Source organism: Prionailurus bengalensis, chromosome C1 (assembly GCF_016509475.1).
Source record: "Prionailurus bengalensis isolate Pbe53 chromosome C1, Fcat_Pben_1.1_paternal_pri, whole genome shotgun sequence".
Lineage (NCBI taxonomy): Eukaryota > Metazoa > Chordata > Mammalia > Carnivora > Felidae > Prionailurus > Prionailurus bengalensis.
Genome location: NC_057345.1, coordinates 125,799,623 through 125,819,913, shown reverse-complemented (window position 1 = coordinate 125,819,913; position 20,291 = coordinate 125,799,623). Strand labels below are relative to the sequence as shown.

The 20,291-nt window shown below is 39.2% G+C and overlaps 1 protein-coding gene across 3 annotated transcripts; it reads right to left on the bottom strand.

Moving 5' to 3' along the window:
* Nucleotides 1-7,769: 7,769 nt before the first annotated feature.
* Nucleotides 7,770-19,840, bottom strand: LOC122481289 (transport and Golgi organization protein 1 homolog). Of its 3 annotated transcripts, XR_006296810.1 has the most exons (9): nt 17,862-19,840; nt 17,665-17,775; nt 16,999-17,071; nt 16,698-16,836; nt 13,968-14,919; nt 13,821-13,886; nt 13,357-13,451; nt 12,092-12,174; nt 7,770-8,665 (listed from the first exon to the last, which is right to left on the bottom strand). XR_006296810.1 is itself a non-coding variant. In XM_043576616.1 (4 exons), the coding sequence occupies exons 2-4, from the start codon at nt 13,439-13,441 to the stop codon at nt 8,564-8,566; spliced, it is 270 nt and encodes an 89-aa protein (XP_043432551.1). In that variant the 5' UTR covers nt 13,442-13,451; nt 13,821-13,960; the 3' UTR covers nt 7,770-8,563. The 3 variants fall into 3 exon arrangements, 2 of the variants coding, with proteins under 2 accessions (XP_043432551.1, XP_043432550.1); XM_043576616.1 differs by lacking the exons at nt 13,968-14,919; nt 16,698-16,836; nt 16,999-17,071; nt 17,665-17,775; nt 17,862-19,840 and having other exon boundaries at nt 13,821-13,960; XM_043576615.1 differs by lacking the exons at nt 13,968-14,919; nt 16,698-16,836; nt 16,999-17,071; nt 17,665-17,775; nt 17,862-19,840 and having other exon boundaries at nt 13,357-13,454; nt 13,822-13,960.
* Nucleotides 19,841-20,291: the final 451 nt, after the last annotated feature.

Here is a 20,291-nt window from a genome sequence, read left to right as displayed (position 1 = left end):
GGAACCTATGCATGTAGAGGGCAGGAAGCATATGGGAAACTTCTGTACCTTCTGCTCAATGTTGCTGTAAACCTAAAACTGCTATTAAAAGAAAAAAAAGTATCCTCAGACTTCTACTTCTTGGAAATCTCTGTTCTTAATTCCATTTGTGTCTTCCCATGTTCTTTATGCACAATCAAGCAAATAAATATCTGTATCCCCTGTTATGCAAAGGTAGCCAATCTGTATGCTAATTTGCACCTTAAAACAAGGTGAAATTGTGGGGATATGGTAGATGCATCTTTAATTTTATTAGACTGCCTTCCATACCTAAATTGTTTACTTGTTTGTACAGTTTATTCATTTTTAAGAATTTTTTTAACACTTATTCCTTTTTTGAGAGACAGAGACAGTGTGAGCAGGGGAAGGACAGAGAGCGAGGGAGACACAGAATCTGAAGCAGGCTCCAGGCTCTGAGCTATCAGCACAGAGCCTGACACAGAGCCTGAACTCAGAATGGTGGGATCATGACCAGCCAAAGCTGGTGGCTCAACCGACTGAGCCACCCAGGCACCCCATGTACAGTTTATTCATTTTTGTATTGAAGTATAATCAACATACAGTGTTGTTTTCAGATGTACAGTATAATGATTCAAAAATTCTATATATTTCTCAGTGGTCCTCAAGATAAGTATACTCTCAATCCCCTGTATCTGTTTCACATGTCCCTCACCCACCTCCCCTCTGGCAACCACCATTTTGTTCTCTGTATTTCAGAGTCTGGTTTTTTGTCTCTTTTTGGCTTGTACATTTGCTGTGTTTCTCCAATTGCACATGTCAGTGAAGTCATATGGTATTTGTCTTTCTCTGACTTATTTCACTTAGAATTATACCCTCTAGTTAATAAATTGTTGTTTTACCAATTTATATTCACACTCCCACCAGCAATGTCTAAGAATGCCTGTTTCCCCTAAGTCTTGCTGACAGTGTGATCAAACTTGTGCATTTTCTGTATACCTAAGAGGTGAAAATGACATCTTAATTAGTTTTAATCTGTATGGAATCAAAACACCAAAGTGTTTCCCTTAGCAATTCCCACAAGGGGACAGAGTACACTGGGACCTGACCCCTCCATTCATTTTTGAGCTTGTCTTATACTTGCTACTGTCCTTTTTCAAACTGCACTGAGCTAAAGCCCATTCAAGGGACTTTTCAGGCAGGCAATTTCATCTAAATACAATTGAATATCATTGTTCCCTTCCCTGTTTTGGTTCCATTTTAGCTTAGGGTTTTTTTGTTTTTGTTTTTTGGGGTTTTTTTTTGATGCTTTTTAATGGTTTTTTATTTGCCTTTATATCAGTGATCCAAACTTTACATTTATAATAAATTCTGTGATTTTATTTATTGTATGCAAATTATATATACTTTAAGTTTTTAGTTTTAATTCCAGTATAGTTAACATGCAATGTTTTGTTAATTTCAGTTGTCCAATAGAGTGAATCAACAATGCTATACATTACTCAGTGCTTATCATGATAAATGCACCTTTTAATCCCCATCACCTAATTTACCCATCCCCCAAGCAACTCCCCTTTGGTAACCATCAGCTTATTCTCTATAGTAAAAAAGTCTGTTTCTTGGTTTGTTTCTCTCTCCTTTTGTTCCACCCTTTGTTTCTTAAATTCCACACGTGAATAAAACCATACTGTATTTATCTTTCTCTGACTGGCTTATTTCACTTAGCCTTATACTCTCTAGTTCCATCCATGTTGTTGAAAATGGCAAGATTTCATTCTTTTTCATGGCTGAATAATATTGCTGTGTGATATATATATCTATATATCTATATGTAGATATATAGATATCAACCAATATATGTATATCTATCTATCTATCTATCTATCTATAGATATATATAGATATATATAGATATATATATCAATCACTTCTTTACCCATTCACACTAGAAGACAATCTACTGAATGGGAGAAGACATTTGCCAATGACAACTCTGATAAAGCAATCATATCCAAAATATATAAAGAACTTCCACAGCTCAATACCCAAAAAACTATAACAAGTCTTAATTTTAAAAAGTGCTGAAGTTTAAAGCAATACTTTAAAAAAAATTTTTTTTATACATTTATTTATTTTTTTTTTAATTTTTTTTTTTCAACGTTTATTTATTTTTGGGACAGAGAGAGAGACAGAGCATGAACGGGGGAGGGGCAGAGAGAGAGAGGGAGACACAGAATCAGAAACAGGCTCCAGGCTCTGAGCCATCAGCCCAGAGCCTGACGCGGGGCTCGAACTCCCGGACCGCGAGATCGTGACCTGGCTGAAGTCGGACGCTTAACCGACTGCGCCACCCAGGCGCCCCATATACATTTATTTTTGATAGCGAGAGCGCACACACACAAGTAGGGGAGGGGCAGAGAGAGAAGGAAACACAGAATCTGAAGCAGGCTCCAGGCTCTGAGCTGTCAGCACAGATCCCAATGCCGGCTTCGAACTCACAGGGCGACAGTCACCTGAGCCAAAGTCGATGCTCAACAGACCTCACCACCCAGGCAGCTGGGGATACATTATTTTTAAGCACATGTCATATGTTTACAAAAGTTGTTTTTTTTTTTTTTTCATTTAAATTTCAGTTAACATAAGGGTGCAATATTGTTTTCAGGAATAGAATTCAGTGATTCACCACTTACACACAACACCCAGTGCTCATCACAAATGCCCCCCCTTAATACCCATCACTCATCCAGTGCATCTCCCACCCACCTCCCTCCATCAACCCTCAGTTTATTCTCTATTATTAAGAGTCTCTTGTGGTTTGTTTCCCTCTCTCCTCTTTCCCATAGTTTGGCCATAAAGCAAGTCTAAATATATTTGAAAAGAATGAAACCCACAGAGGATGTTCTTGGAACATAATTGCAAATGTGCAGAAATCTATAGATTATACATATATCTTATATATATACACATAGAAATTGATAGAGTATTTCTGTATATATTAATATTTATAATTAATTATATTTCTTATAATTATTATATTGATTATAATATACCATATTAAAATAATATATATTTATGATAAATCACATACACAAAATACATAATACACAATTATATTAATAAGTATTAATATAAGTGTTATTATAAAGTATTAATTTTTATAAATAACAATTCTGTATGTTAATATATTATGCATTAGATTTTAAAATTTATTTATAGTATTTGTAATATTTGTATTATTTACATTTAATTATATATACTATTAAAGTTTATATTTTGTATTCCCTAATATCTAATAGGAAAATATATTAAAGCATATTTCATTATATCTATTTTAACTATTTAACATATGTTTATATATACTATCTACATATATTGCTATATATGTCTATGTATATAATCTATATTAAGATGGCTTCCTGTTCAAATCTTCTGCATCCTTACTGATTTGGGGTCTGCCCATTATCAGTTGCTGAGAGACGGCTGTGAAAAAATCTCCCACTCTGCTTGAGGATTTGATTCTTCTTGCAGTTTTTGGCATACTTCCCTTTATATGGTTGGCAGCCATGTACTTGGGGATGCACAACTTTTCCTTTCTTGGTGAACTATACCTTTTATTACTTTGCACCAATTTTCTTTATATCTAGCAATGCTTTTTGCCTTCTGTATATTTTATCTGATATTACTATACCCAGAGCAGCTTTTCTTTGATTGGTGTTTGCATACTTTAGTTTTTTTCAGTGTCTTATTTTCAAAATGTCTATGACCTTGCATTTTAGATGAGTATCATGTCACCAGCTTATGGTTGTTGGTTGGTTGGTTGGTTTAGCTAGTTGTTGATTTTTAACAGGATCTTTTTATCCAGTGAATTCAATGTGACCTTGTTCTCTTGGACTTTACATTCACCACCAATATGTGCATTCTATTTGTCTATACTTTTCTGTTTTTTCTTCTTTTTTCAAAATCTTTTACTGTCTGATATTATGCCCTTCACAATGACCCTGCATCATGAGCCACATAACACAGCCTGGTTTCTTTGTATGTCAGTTATTAAGTTCACTGTGGTTCCCACGTCCATTTCCTATGCCCCAACATTATTTCACCCAACAACTTTAGCATCTACTGATAATTGGTGGCCAAATTGTTAGAATGATGGTTTTTAAAAGGTGATTTCTTATCTCCATTTTCTATTTCTACCTTTATTTGTGTATAATCTTTTATAAAGGTATTTCTCTTTTCTCCAATCCCCATTTAAAAAATGTTTTTTTAGGTATCACTGTAGACTCATGGATTGTTTATCATTCAGTATTGGGAAACCATTCTTGCCATGATTCATTTTGATGTTCAGGTTGTCTTGATCTGATCAGTGGCAATCCTTTCAGATGGCTCCTGTGTCTTTTTCATATGTCCCATCTACTGTTGAAGATAACCTTATTCTTGGGCACAGCCAGAAGTTCAGGCATGGAAACAAAGAGACAGAGGAAGGATCCATCCATATCTGAATGATACAATGATTTCTCAGTCAAGTACCTCTAACTGACTACGAGATTGTTATATCAATCAGAAATGGATCCTTCCTGTGGCTCCAAAACAGTATGATACTGAAGCAAAAACAGACACAGAGATCAATGGAACAGAATAGAAAACACAGGAATAATCCCACAATGATAGGATCAGTTAATCTTCAACAAAGCAGGAAAGATGATCCAGTGGGAGAAAGTCTCTTCAACAAATGGTGTTGGGAAAACTTAACAACAACATGCGAAAGAATGAAACTGGACACTTTCTTACATCATACATATAAATAAATTCAAAATGAATTAAAACCCTAAATGTGAGACCTGAAACCATAAAAATCCTAGCAAAGAATATAGGTAGTAACTTCTTTGACATTGGACGTACCAACTTCTTTCTAGATACGCCTCCTTAGGCAAAGGAAATTAAAGGAAAAATAAATTACTGAGACTACACCAAAATAAAAACCTTCTGCACAGCGAAGAAAACAATCAATAAAACTAAAGGGCAACAGACATTGGGCAACATCTTCTCCAAAGAAGGCATCCAGATGGCCAACAGATACATGAAAAGATGCTCATCTTCACTTATCATCAGGGAAATACAAATCAAAGCTACAATGAGATATCATCTCCCACCTGTCAGAATGGGTAAAATGAACAACAAAGAAACAACAGGTGTTGGCAAGGATATGAGGAAAGAGGAACCCCTGTGCACTGATTGGTGGGAATGCAAACGTGGTGCAACCACTGTGGAAAAGAGTATGGAAGTTCCTCAAAAGCTTAAAAATAGAACTACCTTATGATCCAGCAATCACATTACTGGGTATTTACCCAAATAATACAAGAACACTAACTCAAAGGGATACACGTACCCTTATGTTTTTAGCAACATTATTTACAACAGTCATATTATGGAAGCAGTTCAAGTGTTCATTATTGCTGAATGGATAAAGAAGGTGTGGTATATATAGATATATGCGATGGAATAGTATCAGCCATAAAAAGAATGAAATCTTGCCATTTGCACCAACACAGATAGACCTACAGAGTATTATACTAAGTGAAATAAGTTAGAGAATGACAAATACCATATGATTTCACTCACAGGTGGAATTTAAGAAACAAAACAAATGAACACAGGGAGGAGATGGGGTGGGGAGGAAAGAGAGAGAAACCAAGAAACAGACTAGAAACTATAGAGAAACAAATGGTTACCAGAAGGGAGGTGGGTGGGAGATGGGTAAAATAAGTGATGGGGATTAAGGATTGCATTTCTGGTGATGAGCACCACCAGGTGTCATATGCAAGTGTTGAATCACTATATTGTATACCTGGGGCTAATATTACACTGGATGTTAACTAACTGGAATTTGAATGAAAACTTTAAGTCTTGGATGTAGCAAAAGCTGATATAAGAGGGTAGGTTATAGCAATCAGGCCTACCTCAAGAAGTAAGAAAAAACTCAAAAAAAAAAACAAAAAACAAACAAACAACAACAACAACAAAAAAAAACAACTAACCTTAAGCCTAGAAGAACAAAGCCCAAATACAGAAGGGAGGAAATAATAAAAACTAAAGCAGAAATAAAGGAAATAAAAACACACACAAAAAATAGAACACATCATGAAAACCAGAGCTGGTTGTTTGAAAAGATAAACCAAATTGATAAACTGTTATCCAGACTCATTAACAAAAGAAGAGAGGACAAAAATAAATAAAATTAGAAAAGAAAGAGGTGAAATAACAGCCAACACCCTAGGAATACAGTGTCTTAACATCAACTTCATATTATCCCCCACAGTAATCTATATCGCCCATGTTGGTACTATTCTTTTATTGTCATTTTTCTCTTTATGAATACTAATTAGCCAATGTCATGGTAGGCACAAACTTTATAGAAAGTGCATCAGTGACACACCCATTCTAGATCAGAAATAATTATATATCATATGTTGTATATGTTTTATTATCTTAACATAAACTATAGAAACTAGATGTTTCTGTTTCTGTGAATTACATAATACTGTGTATCATTCAGTTTTCTATAACATAAATGTTATTATTTAAATAATAGTAAGAACTATAAGAATAGATACTAGTCACTCAGGGCAGGACTAATTATGCCATATTATGTGTTAAAAACATAAACCAAGATTACTAATAAACTTTTAATTTTACAATAGGTTTGATTTACTGAATAAAAATTGTGGGGATAGTACTGAGAGTTTTCACATACCTAAGACTCAGTTTGTTGATTATTAATGTCACATGAGTTGGTATAGTAATCAAAAATTGATACAATCGACCAATGTCTATTTTACTCAGATTTGCTGAGGTTTTAACTTTTCCTGTTCCAGACTCATCCCAGCTGGCACATTAATCCAGTCATCCTGTCTCCTTAGGCTCTACCTGCCTATAACAATTCTCAGACTTTCCATATTTTTCATGATCTGCAAAGTTTTGAGGGGTACTTTTGTAGAGTGTATTTTGTGGGATGATCCTCAGTTGGTATACGTCTAATTTTTTTTTTTTTAACGTTTATTCATTTTTGAGACACAGAGAAAGACAGAGTGTGAGTGAAGAAGGGGCAGAGAGAGAGAGAGAGACATGGAATCCAAAGCAGGCTTCAGGCTCCGAGCTGTCAGCACAGAGCCCGATGTGGGGCTCAGACCCATGAACTGTGAGACCATGACCTGAGCCAAAGTCCGATGCTTAACCGACTGAGCCAACCAGGCGCCGCTCTAATGTTTTTTCAAATGACTATACTGGAGTTATGTGCTTGGTGGCACAAGATCACAGAGGCAACATGCCATCCTTATCGATTCATATCAAGAATGTTTACTCTCAAGATGGATTGCCACTGTTAATTTTATGTTTCATCACACGGCTGAGGTAGTGCTTTTCAGGTTTCTACCCTGTCCATGATGTATGTTCTCTCTAGAGAAATAAGTGCACATCTCAAGAAGTGGGAAGTTACATGTCACCTCTTGGAGGACTGGGTATCTACATAATGCAAATGCTTCCAGCTTTGAAAATACTCATTTACTTGGTACCATATGGACTCTTTTTAAAATAAATCTAAAACTGTAATAATATCAGGGGCGCCTGGGTGGCTCAGTCGGTTGGGCGACCGACTTCGGCTCAGGTCATGATCTCACACTCCGTGAGTTCGAGCCCCGCGTTGGGCTCTGTGCTGACAGCTCAGAGCCTGGAGCCTGTTTCCGATTCTGTGTCTCCCTCTCTCTCTCACCCTCCCCTGTTCATGCTCTGTCTCTCTATGTCTCAAAAATAAATAAACGTCAAATAAAAAAAAATTAAAACTGTAATAATATTAAAAGAATATGAATAATCATTGTTTTAACACATGTAACTGCATAATGAGTTCTGTTATTTACTAACAGTTGACACTTATTCATTTTCATGATCTTACTGCTGTCTTATTTAAATAACAGCATGTATGTTATAAAAAATTGAATACACAATAAATATAATCTACAAAAGTAGCCATTTTACATATTTTACACTAAGATGATAACATATATGCCACATTGTATTCTATAGTATGGAATTATGTGTTTTTCTGATTTTCAAAGAGTGTGTCACTGGTGGGCTCACTATAAAGTTGGTGATCCTACAGCATGGACCTATTTAGATTCTGGATGATGTTTTTCACATCATGGCTTAACATTTTCCAAAAATGTACAAATGGCCAGGTGTTTCATTGTGACTAGCTCACTTATTCTAAAGAATCCTTGTTTTTAATTTGTTTCCATGCATCTTTTTAGCGGCAATACAACAGAATCAAATAATTCCAATTCAGAAAAACATTCAACGTTGGGAAGAATGTACGGTTGAGTTCAAGAGTTTTCAGGCTGAAGGAGAAAGATGTGACCATGAGGTGGCAGCAGCATGCAGGCAGCATTATTTGGGCCACCCTGACAGGTCTGCAGGAGGGGAGGTCCTTCACAGCATCTGACCTTCCAGTGGCTACCACCCTGAAGTAGAAGAGGGCAAGGTATCGTCTTCGGAAGAGGTAATGTGGAGAGGGTACTTACATGCCTATGTGTTGTCTCTCAGCAGCCTGGCTGAGGGACTCGAGTTCAGAAGTCACCAGCAGCTTAGGGTCTTTGACAGCCAGAGGTGATCTTAATCTCTGATTAGCAGATGTTTGTCGTAATTTCACAGGCATGAAGATCAGGCAGACAGTGAAATGGCAAAAAAACAAAACAAAAAACAAAACAAAAAAAACAATTTATGGCTACTTAAAAAAAATTGTTTTAATGTTTATTTTTGAGAGAGACAGAGAGAGACAGAGAGAGAGAGAGAAGGGGAGGAGCCAAAAGAAAGGGAGACACAGAATCCGAAGCAGGCTCCAGGCTCTGAGCTGTCAGCACAGAGCCCAACACAGCGCTCAAACCCATGAACTGCAAGATCATGACCTGAGCTGAAGTTGGAGGATTAACCAACTGAGCCACCCAGGCGCCCCTAGGGCTACTTAAAAACAACAACAACAACAACAACAAAAAACTGGATGTATAAACATTTGAGCTTGGCACCAACAGCATATTGAGCAAATGGGACCAGCCTGCCAATATACAGCAGCCATTTTTAATTCATTTATATTACAGAATGGAAGAAGAATTAACATGAAGATATGATGCTTCATCAATATGTTTTTCAAACAGAAGTGTTTAAGAAAATCACTTAAAATCACAGTTTACTAGATGATGGTTGCAAGGGAAAAGATCATTTTTAAAATGAAAGAATGCTTGGGGCGCCTGGGTGGTGCAGTCGGTTAAGCGTCCGACTTCAGCCAGGTCACGATCTCGCGGTCCGTGAGTTCAAGCCTGGCGTCAGGCTCTGGGCTGATGGCTCGGAGCCTGGAGCCTGTTTCCAATTCTGTGTCTCCCTCTCTCTCTGCCCCTCCCCCGTTCATGCTCTGTCTCTCTCTGTCCCAAAAATAAATAAAAAAACGTTGAAAAAAAAATAAAAAAAAAAAAATAAAATGAAAGAATGCTTTGGGAGTGATTGAGATGTTACATTTTGTGCAATAAATAACTTACAGTTTAGAAGATCACAAGAACATATTTGAAGCCCAAATACTAGGATGTTTCCAAATTTAAAGTAATTAGAGATTGCTATAATGAAGATCTATCTAATCATATAGCTAGTGATGGGTGAGATTTGGTCATATTTTGTAATTAAATTCAAAGGAATTATAATGCTACTAGGAAATTATGTTACACCTGAAACACTATTGAGAATATAAGAAGAAAAATACTTCCCCTAGATATTGATTTTAAAGCAGATGCAACCAATCATGACAAAATGCTTCCATTACAAGAGGACGTCATAATAAGAATACTGTCATGCTGATAAATGGATAAAGAAGAAGTGGGATATATATTCAATGGAATACCACTTGGTGATCAAAAAGAACGAAATCTTACCATTTGCAACGTGGATAGAACTAGAGTTATTATGCTAAGCAAAATAAGTCAGTCAGAGAAAGACAAATATCATTATGACTTCACTCATATGTGGAATTTGAGATACAAAACAGTAGAACATAAGGGAAGGGAAGCAAAAATAATATAAAAACAGAAACGGAGACCAACCAAAAGAGACTCTTAAATACAGAGAACAAACTGAGGGTTGCTGGTAGGGTGTTGGATGGGGGGAAAGGCTAAAGAGGTTAAGGAGGACACTGGTTGGGATGAGCACTATCCTTGGGTGTTAAAGGTGTGATGAATCACTATTCTATTCCTGAAAAAAAATATTTTGATTAAAAAGTTTTTAAATAAAAATATAAACTTAAAAATTAATAAGCAAATAAAACTGGGCAATCTATTTGGAAAAAGAATACTGTCATGAAGGATGCTGGGAAGATGGCAGTGTAGGAGGGTCCTAAGCTTACCTCATCTCATGGATGCACCTAGAAAACAGTCATATCAGGAGAACTAACCTAGAAAACAACCCCAAACCTGGCAGAAGTGACTGTCCACACTTAATCGCTCAGAGGAGCTACACTGGAAAGGGTAGGGAAGCAGAAGAGCAGGCTGGTACCGAACTCCCAAGGAGACCAAACACAAATGGGAGGGAGACCACAAAGGCAGAGATGGGAGAGGAAGAGACCCCTCACCACGCATCCCAGATACGGGAACCTCCACTGAGAAGATGAATCCCCATAATATTCGGCTTTGAAAATCATGGGGCTTAAATTCACGAGTTTATACAATCAGTGGGCCTTAAGTCCATGAACTTTAAAAATCAGAGGGCTTAGCTCTGGGAGAGCTGGAGAGCCATAGGAATCCCCTCTCTTAATAAGCCAGCATAGCAAACATCCAGGCCAGCAAACACAGAGGCAGCCCTTTGAAAGGCGGCAACACAATAGAAGATTTATTTACTAATCTCAGAACATGCCCAGCAGGGGCAGGGGTCTCCAGCCAACTTCTCCAAGAATGAAAGACCAGGTGGGTGCCATTTCTTGACCCTGCCCAAGCCTAGATATGCAGACACTTGCTGGAACCAGTGTGAACGCTCTTCACTTCCCTTGCTACACCTGGAGCCCTGTCCTGCATTCTCCCGGGGACTGTGCCATCCAGTCCCACCCAACCCAGCTATAGTCCCTGCAAGGCTATTCTTGACATGACTCTTTCCGCAAACATCTCTGACAGCCTGTCCTGGCGCAGGGAGAGGGGAAGATAACCATGTACACCAGTGGGCTGCAGCCCCCGCAGTGGGCTGGAGGCAGACATCTGATGTGAATGCTGGCCTCGGCCACCAATAAAAACTTCACAGGGGCTGCAGAAGGAGATAGTGTTGCACTTTGGGGGTCACTACAACCCCAACAGGCTGGTGGCAGACATCTGGGCTGACTGAAGGCTCTACTGACTAATGAGAGTCTCTCAGGGACAGGAAGAGCACCCTGGAGTTAGGGGTGACCATAGTCCCAACAAATGGATACATCTGGTCAGACCCAACTACAAGCCCAAGGCAGCAGCAGACTGGAATCTTACCATAACAGGGACCAAACCCTGCTCGGAACAGGCAAAGTGGACCATTGCAGCTGACTGGGCTGAAAGCAAACATCGCTCAGCCACGACCATAAGTTGCATGTAACATGCATATGAAACACCCAGGAAGTGCATGGTTCTGGTGAAAAGGGAACTGTCTGAACACATTAATTGCCTGACCAAAAAGAGGAAAATAATGACAATAACATTGATCCCACAAAGTTGAGGCATGGAAGGAGTCGGCCAGGCCAGGAGACTGGAGTGTGGAGTGCGGAGTGTGGGGTCATCCTCCTTGTGTTATTTACAGAAACACGCAGGAAAAGCCCTAAGGTCTTCAACCTGTAAGTTCTTCAAGATTCTAAAATTACCATAGAAAGACAATAAGCTGAATGAAAACCGAGAAGCCTGTGGGCTCCTGGGTTATGAGTGTGCATTTGGAAAACAAAGAATTGAACAGACATACCACACAACATGCAAAATGAGACAAGGCCAGGAGAGTGTGCTGTACAGAAAGAGGAGGTTTTCCCAAAAGACTTATAACTGAGAATGGCCCCAGCATTTACCTTGTCCTTGTCTGCTTTCTTGGTACAGTCAGAGCTGCTGTAACTCACAGAGGTCACACCAGTTTCTGGATCTGCTAATGGCCCTAGAAGGGATAGAGGTTTATTCTGTTTTAGAGGACTGTGCTAAATGAAAACAATCTCTCCTCTCATTCCTCAAATATCTTAAATTTTTCCCTACACACAGGTCCCTGACCAGAGGCAGAGGGTATCCCACATGCCTCAGGTGACCCCCAAGGATAAGGGGGAGAACCATCCCCTCACCTTGATAAAGACCTCATGTTGCCTTAGTTCATGTTGTTTTGTAATTAATCAAATAACTGTGGACAGGTCAGGCTCAACTAGCAATCTAGAAGTCATCACTACGACAGAGGTTTCTCAGTGTACATCATGGGAAATCACCATTTCATTACCGATTAAGAACAAAAATGAGGATGCCTGGGTGGCTCAGTCCGTTAAGCATCTGATTTTGGCTCAGGTCATGATCTCACAGTCCGTGGGTTCGAGCCCCGCTGTGCTGACAGCTCAGAGCCTGGAGCTTGCTTCAGATTCTGTGTCTCCTTCTCTCTCTGCCCCTCCCCCACTCACACTCTCTCTCTACAAAGTAAATAAACATTAAAAATTTAACTAAAAAAAAGAATACAAATGAGAGTATCGATTGGCGGATAACATCAAAGAACCCTCAACGGAAGAGAATGTGTGTGTTTCTTCTGACTCCAGGTGGATTGTTCAATCCTTCAGCTTATATGTAAGCTGCCTTCCACATGTGAGCAGTTATTTTATAACTATGTCTGAATAGAAATGTACTTAGACTAATCTTATACTAATGAGAAAAGGAAAACTACAGAAATTTAGCAGTGCTGCTAGGGCACCAGAGGAGAACACCCTCCTGTCACCCCTTCAGACCACCTGCTATCCTTAGGTAGTGCTTGTGGTTCTGTCCAGGCCACACAATGATCACTGACAGGAACAGGCTTTGCAGTAGGGGCGCCTGGGTGGCGCAGTCGGTTAAGCGTCCGACTTCAGCCAGGTCACGATCTCGCGGTCCGTGAGTTCGAGCCCCACATCAGGCTCTGGGCTGATGGCTCGGAGCCTGGAGCCTGCTTCCCATTCTGTGTCTCCCTCTCTCTCTGCCCCTCCCCCGTTCATGCTCTGTCTCTCTCTGTCCCAAAAATAAATAAACGTTGAAAAAAAAAATTTATAAAAAAAAAAAAAAGTTAAAAAAAAAAAAGAAATTAGGCCAGTGCATGTCACAATGTGCTCCTTACCTCTCCTTGGAGGGTTCTGCATCTTTGGTCTTCCAGGCATTGGTTTCTGTCTCATGTGTCCCTCAGGCAGCCTCTTTCCTTCCATAACATCCAGTCTTGGATACAGAAAAAGAATGGACTTCTGAAGAGTTACAACAACACATCCTCTACTAGATACTAAACAGCACAGCTGTCATCCCTTGAAACACCCATAAAACCACACGTCAAGGGGCGCCTGGGTGGCGCAGTCGGTTAAGCGTCCAACTTCAGCCAGGTCACGATCTCGCGGTCTGTGAGTTCGAGCCCCGCATCAGGCTCTGGGCTGATGGCTCAGAGCCTGGAGCTGTTTCCGATTCTGTGTCTTCCTCTCTCTCTGCCCCTCCCCCGTTCATGCTCTGTCTCTCTCTATCCCAGAAATAAATAAACGTTGAAAAAAAAAAGTAAATTAAAAAAAAAAAAAACAACCACACATCAAGCTCCCACACCTGTTTCAAGTGGGCGACCTCCCTGCTCTGTTCTGTCATCTCCCTGTCCCAGATCTGAGTCTTGATCTGGGGGAGAAAAAATACATCCACCTTCAGTCTTGCCAGACTGTGCACCAAAGAAAGAGGAGGAAACAAGAAAACACTTACCCAGTTGTGCTGAGCATTCTTCTCATGAACTGCAATCTGAAAAAGCCAACAATGAAAAGCCCGTGTTTAGGGATTCCAAGGGCCACTACACTCACCTGCATGAGGTGCTAAGGGTTCAGTATGTCAGGCAGAACTCAAGATTACCTGGTGTCTGAAGGTGAGCTCTGCCTGCTGCAGCTGTTCTTGTGTTTGTTCAATTTGCTGCCTGTGAGTTATAATTGCTTTTGTCAGATAAGGCCCAATATTGGGTATAATTTTAAATAATCTGCCCACGTTCCCATCAACCTTATATCTGTCCCCTGATACAATTTATTCTTACATGACTATAAATGTACAGTAGGATCAAAGCTATTGTTACATCCTTTCCTTACTCATTATTCCATGCCTATAGGGTTCAGAGTTCATAGAATTCCTTCCCATTTTTAATTTTTCCCTAATTCATCATGTGACAAGTGTCTTTCATCATAAAGCTCTTTGTCCCTTAACATATATCTTCACCATATTTCCCAAAAACCAGGGCCATCAAATGGCACTACCATGTTGATGGGTATAATTCATCCTACCACACACTGCTTTCCTATAGATTATGAGAGTTGACACCACCCCTGAGGAATGTTGGCATGGATGAAGTTTCCACATGGTCAGGCCAATACTGGAGTTCTGGAAATGTTTAGTAACTTGACTGTTTTTTGTTCTTTCTAAACCTTATCTTTTTCTATCTGTTCATTCTCTATGGATATGTCCTCTGAATATGTATTTATATTACTTGTTAATTTAGTCTAAATTTGTACAAATGTGAAAAACAAGAAATGGACAGGGGTTTCATGAGCCACTGCTAATTAGTATCTGAACTCACTTGTATATTTCCTCGTTAGCTATTTTCAAATTTTCCTCTGTAGCTTCAAGTTGATTCTCAATTGCCACCAGTTCACATTGTGCCATTTTCAGTTTCCTAAGATGAGAAAGATATATCCCTAATCCAGGAGCCAAGGTCCAGAAATTCTTCCTTTTTTACCTCCCAGCACTTTTGAAGGCCTAGATTCAAATATCCCTTCCCTCACCTCTCCCATAAATGCAGACTGACACCACAATCAGAGAAATGAACTGAACACCTCATTTAAGTTAAAATCAACCTCTGTCTGCTGCCACGTCTCTGCAATTGGAGGTGTCTTTCTAGTTTTCTGCTTCTACTCCTTCATCACGAAGTCATCAAATAACATTGCACTTTGTGCCTTCCCAGAGTTGGTCTTTTGTTTGGGATGGTGAAGACTCATTTCAGTTCAATGTGAAAAACCATGTCTGATCAACTATACCCATTAGGATGGAGCAACAGATCACCATTAGTCTTACACCTCCATGGGGAGCCCTGACTTTTAGAAACTGACAAAAAAGCTCTAGACAGAGAAAGGCACGTGCATTTCCCTCTGGCTTCTCAGGCAGTCCTTCAGCAAATGCTTTCTGGAGTGGCTGTAATGTAGTGGCTCTGTTGTAAGAGGCTGAAGATAGAAAGGTAGTCAGGGCTCTGTACCCACTCCCAAAAGAGCTTACAAATTACCAAAAACAAGATGCCAATGAGACACGGCAGCCCCCATCCCAGGTGTGGGAAGGACTATCATGAAACTGAGTCCCCAGGGAAGGGAAGGAAGAGTTTACTTTTCAACGTGAATGAGGGACTCTAAAGGCCCCGATATTCTGAGAACAAAAGGAAATACTGCACAAAGGAGGAAACAAGTGAGTGAATGCACCAAATTTCTAACGACCCCATGAAGACACATGAGACCAAGATGGAGAAGAAGGAAGCCCAGGACAAAGCCAACCTGGCAGTTGGAGCCAGTCTCCCCAGGACTCATCAATACATTCGAGGACAGAAAACTGAACTGCAAAGCAGCTAAATAACTTTATGCACATAGATGTAGAAGTAAACAAGTGTAGTTGAGGGTCAGTCAGCAAAGATGAGCCCTAGTGAAGCTGCAGGTTTTGGTTGGAACCAAAGATTGTTACACATAAGAAATGCAGGGGGACAGGAAATACCCAGGCCTTCTTAGGGATTGGACCTGCAGTGAACAACCTCACTGGCAGACTGCATGAAGGGGTCCAGTACTGCTGGTGCCCCAACCCATTTTCCAGAAAGAAATTCCCATTGTTTCTGCAGCAATATAACTCAATTTCTCTTTATCCAATTAAAAAAAATGTTTACTTATTTATTTTGAGAGAGAGAGACAGGGAAGGAGGGGTAGAGAGAGAGGGAGAGAAAGAATCCCCAGCAGCTGCAGCATTTTCAGCGCAGAACCCAATGTGGGGCTCGAACTCACAAACCATGAGATCATGACCTGAGCCAAAATTAAGTGTCAGATGCTCAACCAATTGAACCACCCAGGCGTTCCCCCCTACATATTTTTGACCCATGTCTGGTGCTGAACAAAAATGACCTAATTCCCGGCTGAGAAGACAATATGATAGGATTGAAATCCATGGGACAATGTAAATGGATCCAGAGGGCATCAGGGATCAGTGTTCTTAATGCTGGTACCTTCCCTCTTTCACCCTAAATACATGACACAATAATGTGTGACAAGCACTAAGGACAGAAAGGAAAATGCAGGTTACAGAAAGCAAGGTAGGAAGGTCAGGCACAATTCTACGGAATGCATTTGGCAAAAATTCTCTATACCGGCCACGACATTCATTCATACAACAGGATTTGTGACAATTAATATTTGAACATCTTACTCTTCTGCAGCCACTCTTCTTTGTTTATAGAATTCTTCAAGGATATGTGCTTTCTCCTTCAGCTGTTTGACTTTTGCTTCCTTGACTGCTTTCACAGACCTCAATGCATTACACTTGTCTTCTAAGGCCTTTTTATTTTCTGTAAAAAATGGATTTTCTTTATAAGTGTGCACATGACCTGAGAGTTGGCTTTGGTGTGACAGGAAAAGGGCAAGAACCATGAAGGCAAGAAGGCATTCTTTCCCTTCCCAATGCAAAGTCATGTACTCATATGGGGATTTCTCCCCAACAGACAGCATACCTTCCAGTTCACAGTTATTGGACCTCAAGGTTCTCAGCTCTCAATCCTCGAATTCACCATTTCCATCTTGTGACTTTAAGACAGATATGAGAAAAGACATTCAAGAAATAATGATCACACAACAATGTGAATGCACCTAACACAACATGATTGTACACTGCAACAAAGAAAGATCCTGAGGCATATATATAACAAGGAGAAAGCCAACTTGGTAGAAAATAGTTTAAATCAAAGAGCTCACAAATGGCTTTCTTAGTGGAATATATATCAATAGATAGATAGATAATAGATATCTCCTTCCCTATTCACATTGAAAATTATCTGTTCAGCATTAAGACAGGAAGGGACTATACAATTTGGCTAGTAATCACCCTTCATCTCTCAAATATCTTCTAGAATTTTCTTCATATCTTGGAGGGCAGAGCTGAAATGATGTGATAATTACCTAGTTGTGAAAACACAAGGTACTTCTTAGTCCTTGAAATAGCAAAACTCCTCATGGTGGTCCTAGTGAAATTCCAGCTCACATTGCAAATGGAGATTTGGCTCCCAGAGGCCCAATCTCTACTGTGGTAAACAGCAAGTGAACATACTGTGCTCACCTCACCCAATGAACAAAAAGCCTCCAAAGCCAAATTACAGTAAAACTCAGCAGTCAACTCTTACCAAGTCCTTATTCTTGACATTCTTCTCTCTCTCAGATTGCAAGGTAGCACGTGCACTTTGAAGACTGTCACTTAAAATTTCATTAAAATATTCAACTGTTTTGATGTCCTCCTTCAACAAAATGCAATGGATCAGTAATAATAACTATTTTCACTTCTGTTTTGAGAAAGCAATCCAGGCAAAGAAGAGATTCTTACCTTTAATTTAAGAGCTTCATCAGAAAGAAACTTAATTTCTCTTAGTTTCTTAAAGACATTTCTTTGATTCATTGATCTATAAAACATATGACAAAGGATTAGAATTCACAAATAGCATAGTGATAGACAAAACTATCTTTTAATGTGTGGTTCCTTCCACAAATAAACAGACAGTGCTTGACATTTGTGAAGCTTGTCTTGAACTAGAACTGTTTATAGAACACATGAAATAGGTCAGTAGGATACACTACCAGAGGTACAAATAACCAAAATGAAATCAGAAAAAATCTTTGAAAGGGTAATGATCCCTTCTGCTCCCAAATGGATACTTCATCAGCAAGTTCTGTTTTCTTTTTAAATGTATTTATCTTCTCAGTTATTAGCTATAAACTAACTAAAAGGAGAGAAAACAATTTCTAAGATTATTAGCAAACCCAGTAACATCGAATAATCTCAGTGCATTAGTACAGACACATTATCTGACGGGGGGGTGTAAGTAACTTTTTAGCTTTCCATTGTGCCTGAAGAAATCAAGTTTTAGCAGCATTTTAAACCTAAGAAAACCTTATTTCAATGAGATTCCTAGTTAAAATATCGTCCAAAATGGAGAAATGCAATAAAATGTCTTCTCCTAATTTCTCTCCCATCTGGAAGCACCCTTCTTGGAAAATTCAATCACTCCAAGTACTTATGTCACCACCAGAGATGAAAGAGAAAAATCAAATCCTATCAACTTATGTTTCTCTCCTCTAATCATAAAAGTACATAAATAGGTCCCTGCCAACAAACAAATAATCAAATCCATCATTTAGTCCTGGTTTGTGCCACTTCCACTTATAGGTGCTATTTGAATTCCACACAAGGAAAGCTCCAAATGTTGATTGATTGACTACCCAAAAGTCTTCAATGACTACTTCCTGCTCACAGATTGCCTTTCATGAATCCTAGCTTGGGGCTGTGGAGGACAAGGTCTTTGGAAAAAAACACACTTGCTGGAGGATCTGGATAACTCACAGCCCCTAAAAGAGAAGATTTACATCCCAAAAAGAGAATGTTACCTCCCACCTTAGAGGAAAACAACACACACGAAGCACCCAATTACAGGTGGATAACACATGTAAGCTCTAGACAGACTCCTCTAACAGGAATTAATTCTCTCATCTGACCACAAAGTACAAACTTCTCTTCTGTTGACCCAGTGTGAGAGCTCTCATGTCCTGAGATCACTCTTCTCACTGCCACCACCGCTGCATTCACAGTGATGAATACCAACCAGCCTTTGCGGGCTTGTTATGGGTCAGACAGCCACCCTCTCAAGACAGCACCACAGAATCACCACAGTCTAATGGGGCCCATGCAGAATACATTACCCCCATTTGTATCACATTCACTTCTCATTCTCCCCTGGCATGATTGGCTCCCTCCACCTCAGACTCAAAACCTTGGTTTAAACCTCTCTTGTGACACACACCCTTCCTGGCAATATCTGGCTTCTTCTCTAAGCTTAGGCTTCTTGATAGACTCAAAGAAGGTTTTCTCATCTTCATATTTCATCAAGAGCCAGGTCATGGCAAAGTACTCACTCCAAACCTCAGGATCATATATCATCACTTATTTCCTAACCATTTCTGTGCAGAATTACACTCATTCTGTTCTTCTTCCTCCTGTGATGTTTTCCTCCCCTGGTCTCTTATCTTAAGAGACCAAATCCCTCCACATTGTCACTTAGCCTCCTAACAGTCAATTAATTAGACATCAGAAGTCACCATATTTATCCCTAGTTAAAAAATTAAAATCCACATCAAACACGAGTACTGAAAAAAAATTACAAAGAATACTAAAACCTAAAATCTTACCTTGATATACTTGAGGCTGTACCTGAGAGAGGAAGAAACAAAATTAAGTTTGAGGTCAAAACATATTATTAGTGGGGCGCCTAGGTGGCTCAGTCGGTTGAGCATCTGACTTCAGCTCGGGTCATGATCTCACAGTCTGTGAGTTTGAGCCCCGCGTCGGACTCTGTGCTGACAGCTCAGAGCCTGGGGCCTATTTCAGATTCTGTGTCTCCCTCTCTCTCTGACCCTCCCCCATTCATGCTCTGTCTCTCTGTGTCTCAAAAATAAATAAGCGTTAAAAAAAATTAAAAAAAAAACCAAAACATATTATTAGTAAAAACTTATACTCCTGATAAAATATTAAATGTAATCCAATGAAATTACAATCATCATTTTGTTCAGCATAATGAATTCATAAATTAAATATAAGAAAAAATTAGAATTTCATATTTAGTTCATGATTCTTTATAAACTATTTCTGATAAAAGCATAAAGATTCATGGCTTATTTTGACCAAAAGATAGATTTACATTCTATTAAATAAACATCAACATATTCAATTTTGTCAGTGCATAATGCAGAGAGTTTTAAAAAT

Bases quoted from the DNA above. Each gene is read 5' to 3' on its own strand.
- LOC122481289 (XM_043576615.1), bottom strand. From the start codon at position 13,859: ATGACAGAACAGAGCAGGGAGGTCGCCCACTTGAAACA. The intron at 13,455-13,821 runs GGTGTGGGAGCT...TTTTCTGTATCC, and splicing joins GAGGTCGCCCACTTGAAACA to AAGACTGGATGTTATGGAAG. The intron at 8,666-12,091 runs GTAAATGCTGGG...TCTGCTAATCAG, and splicing joins AGAAAGCAGACAAGGACAAG to AGATTAAGATCACCTCTGGC.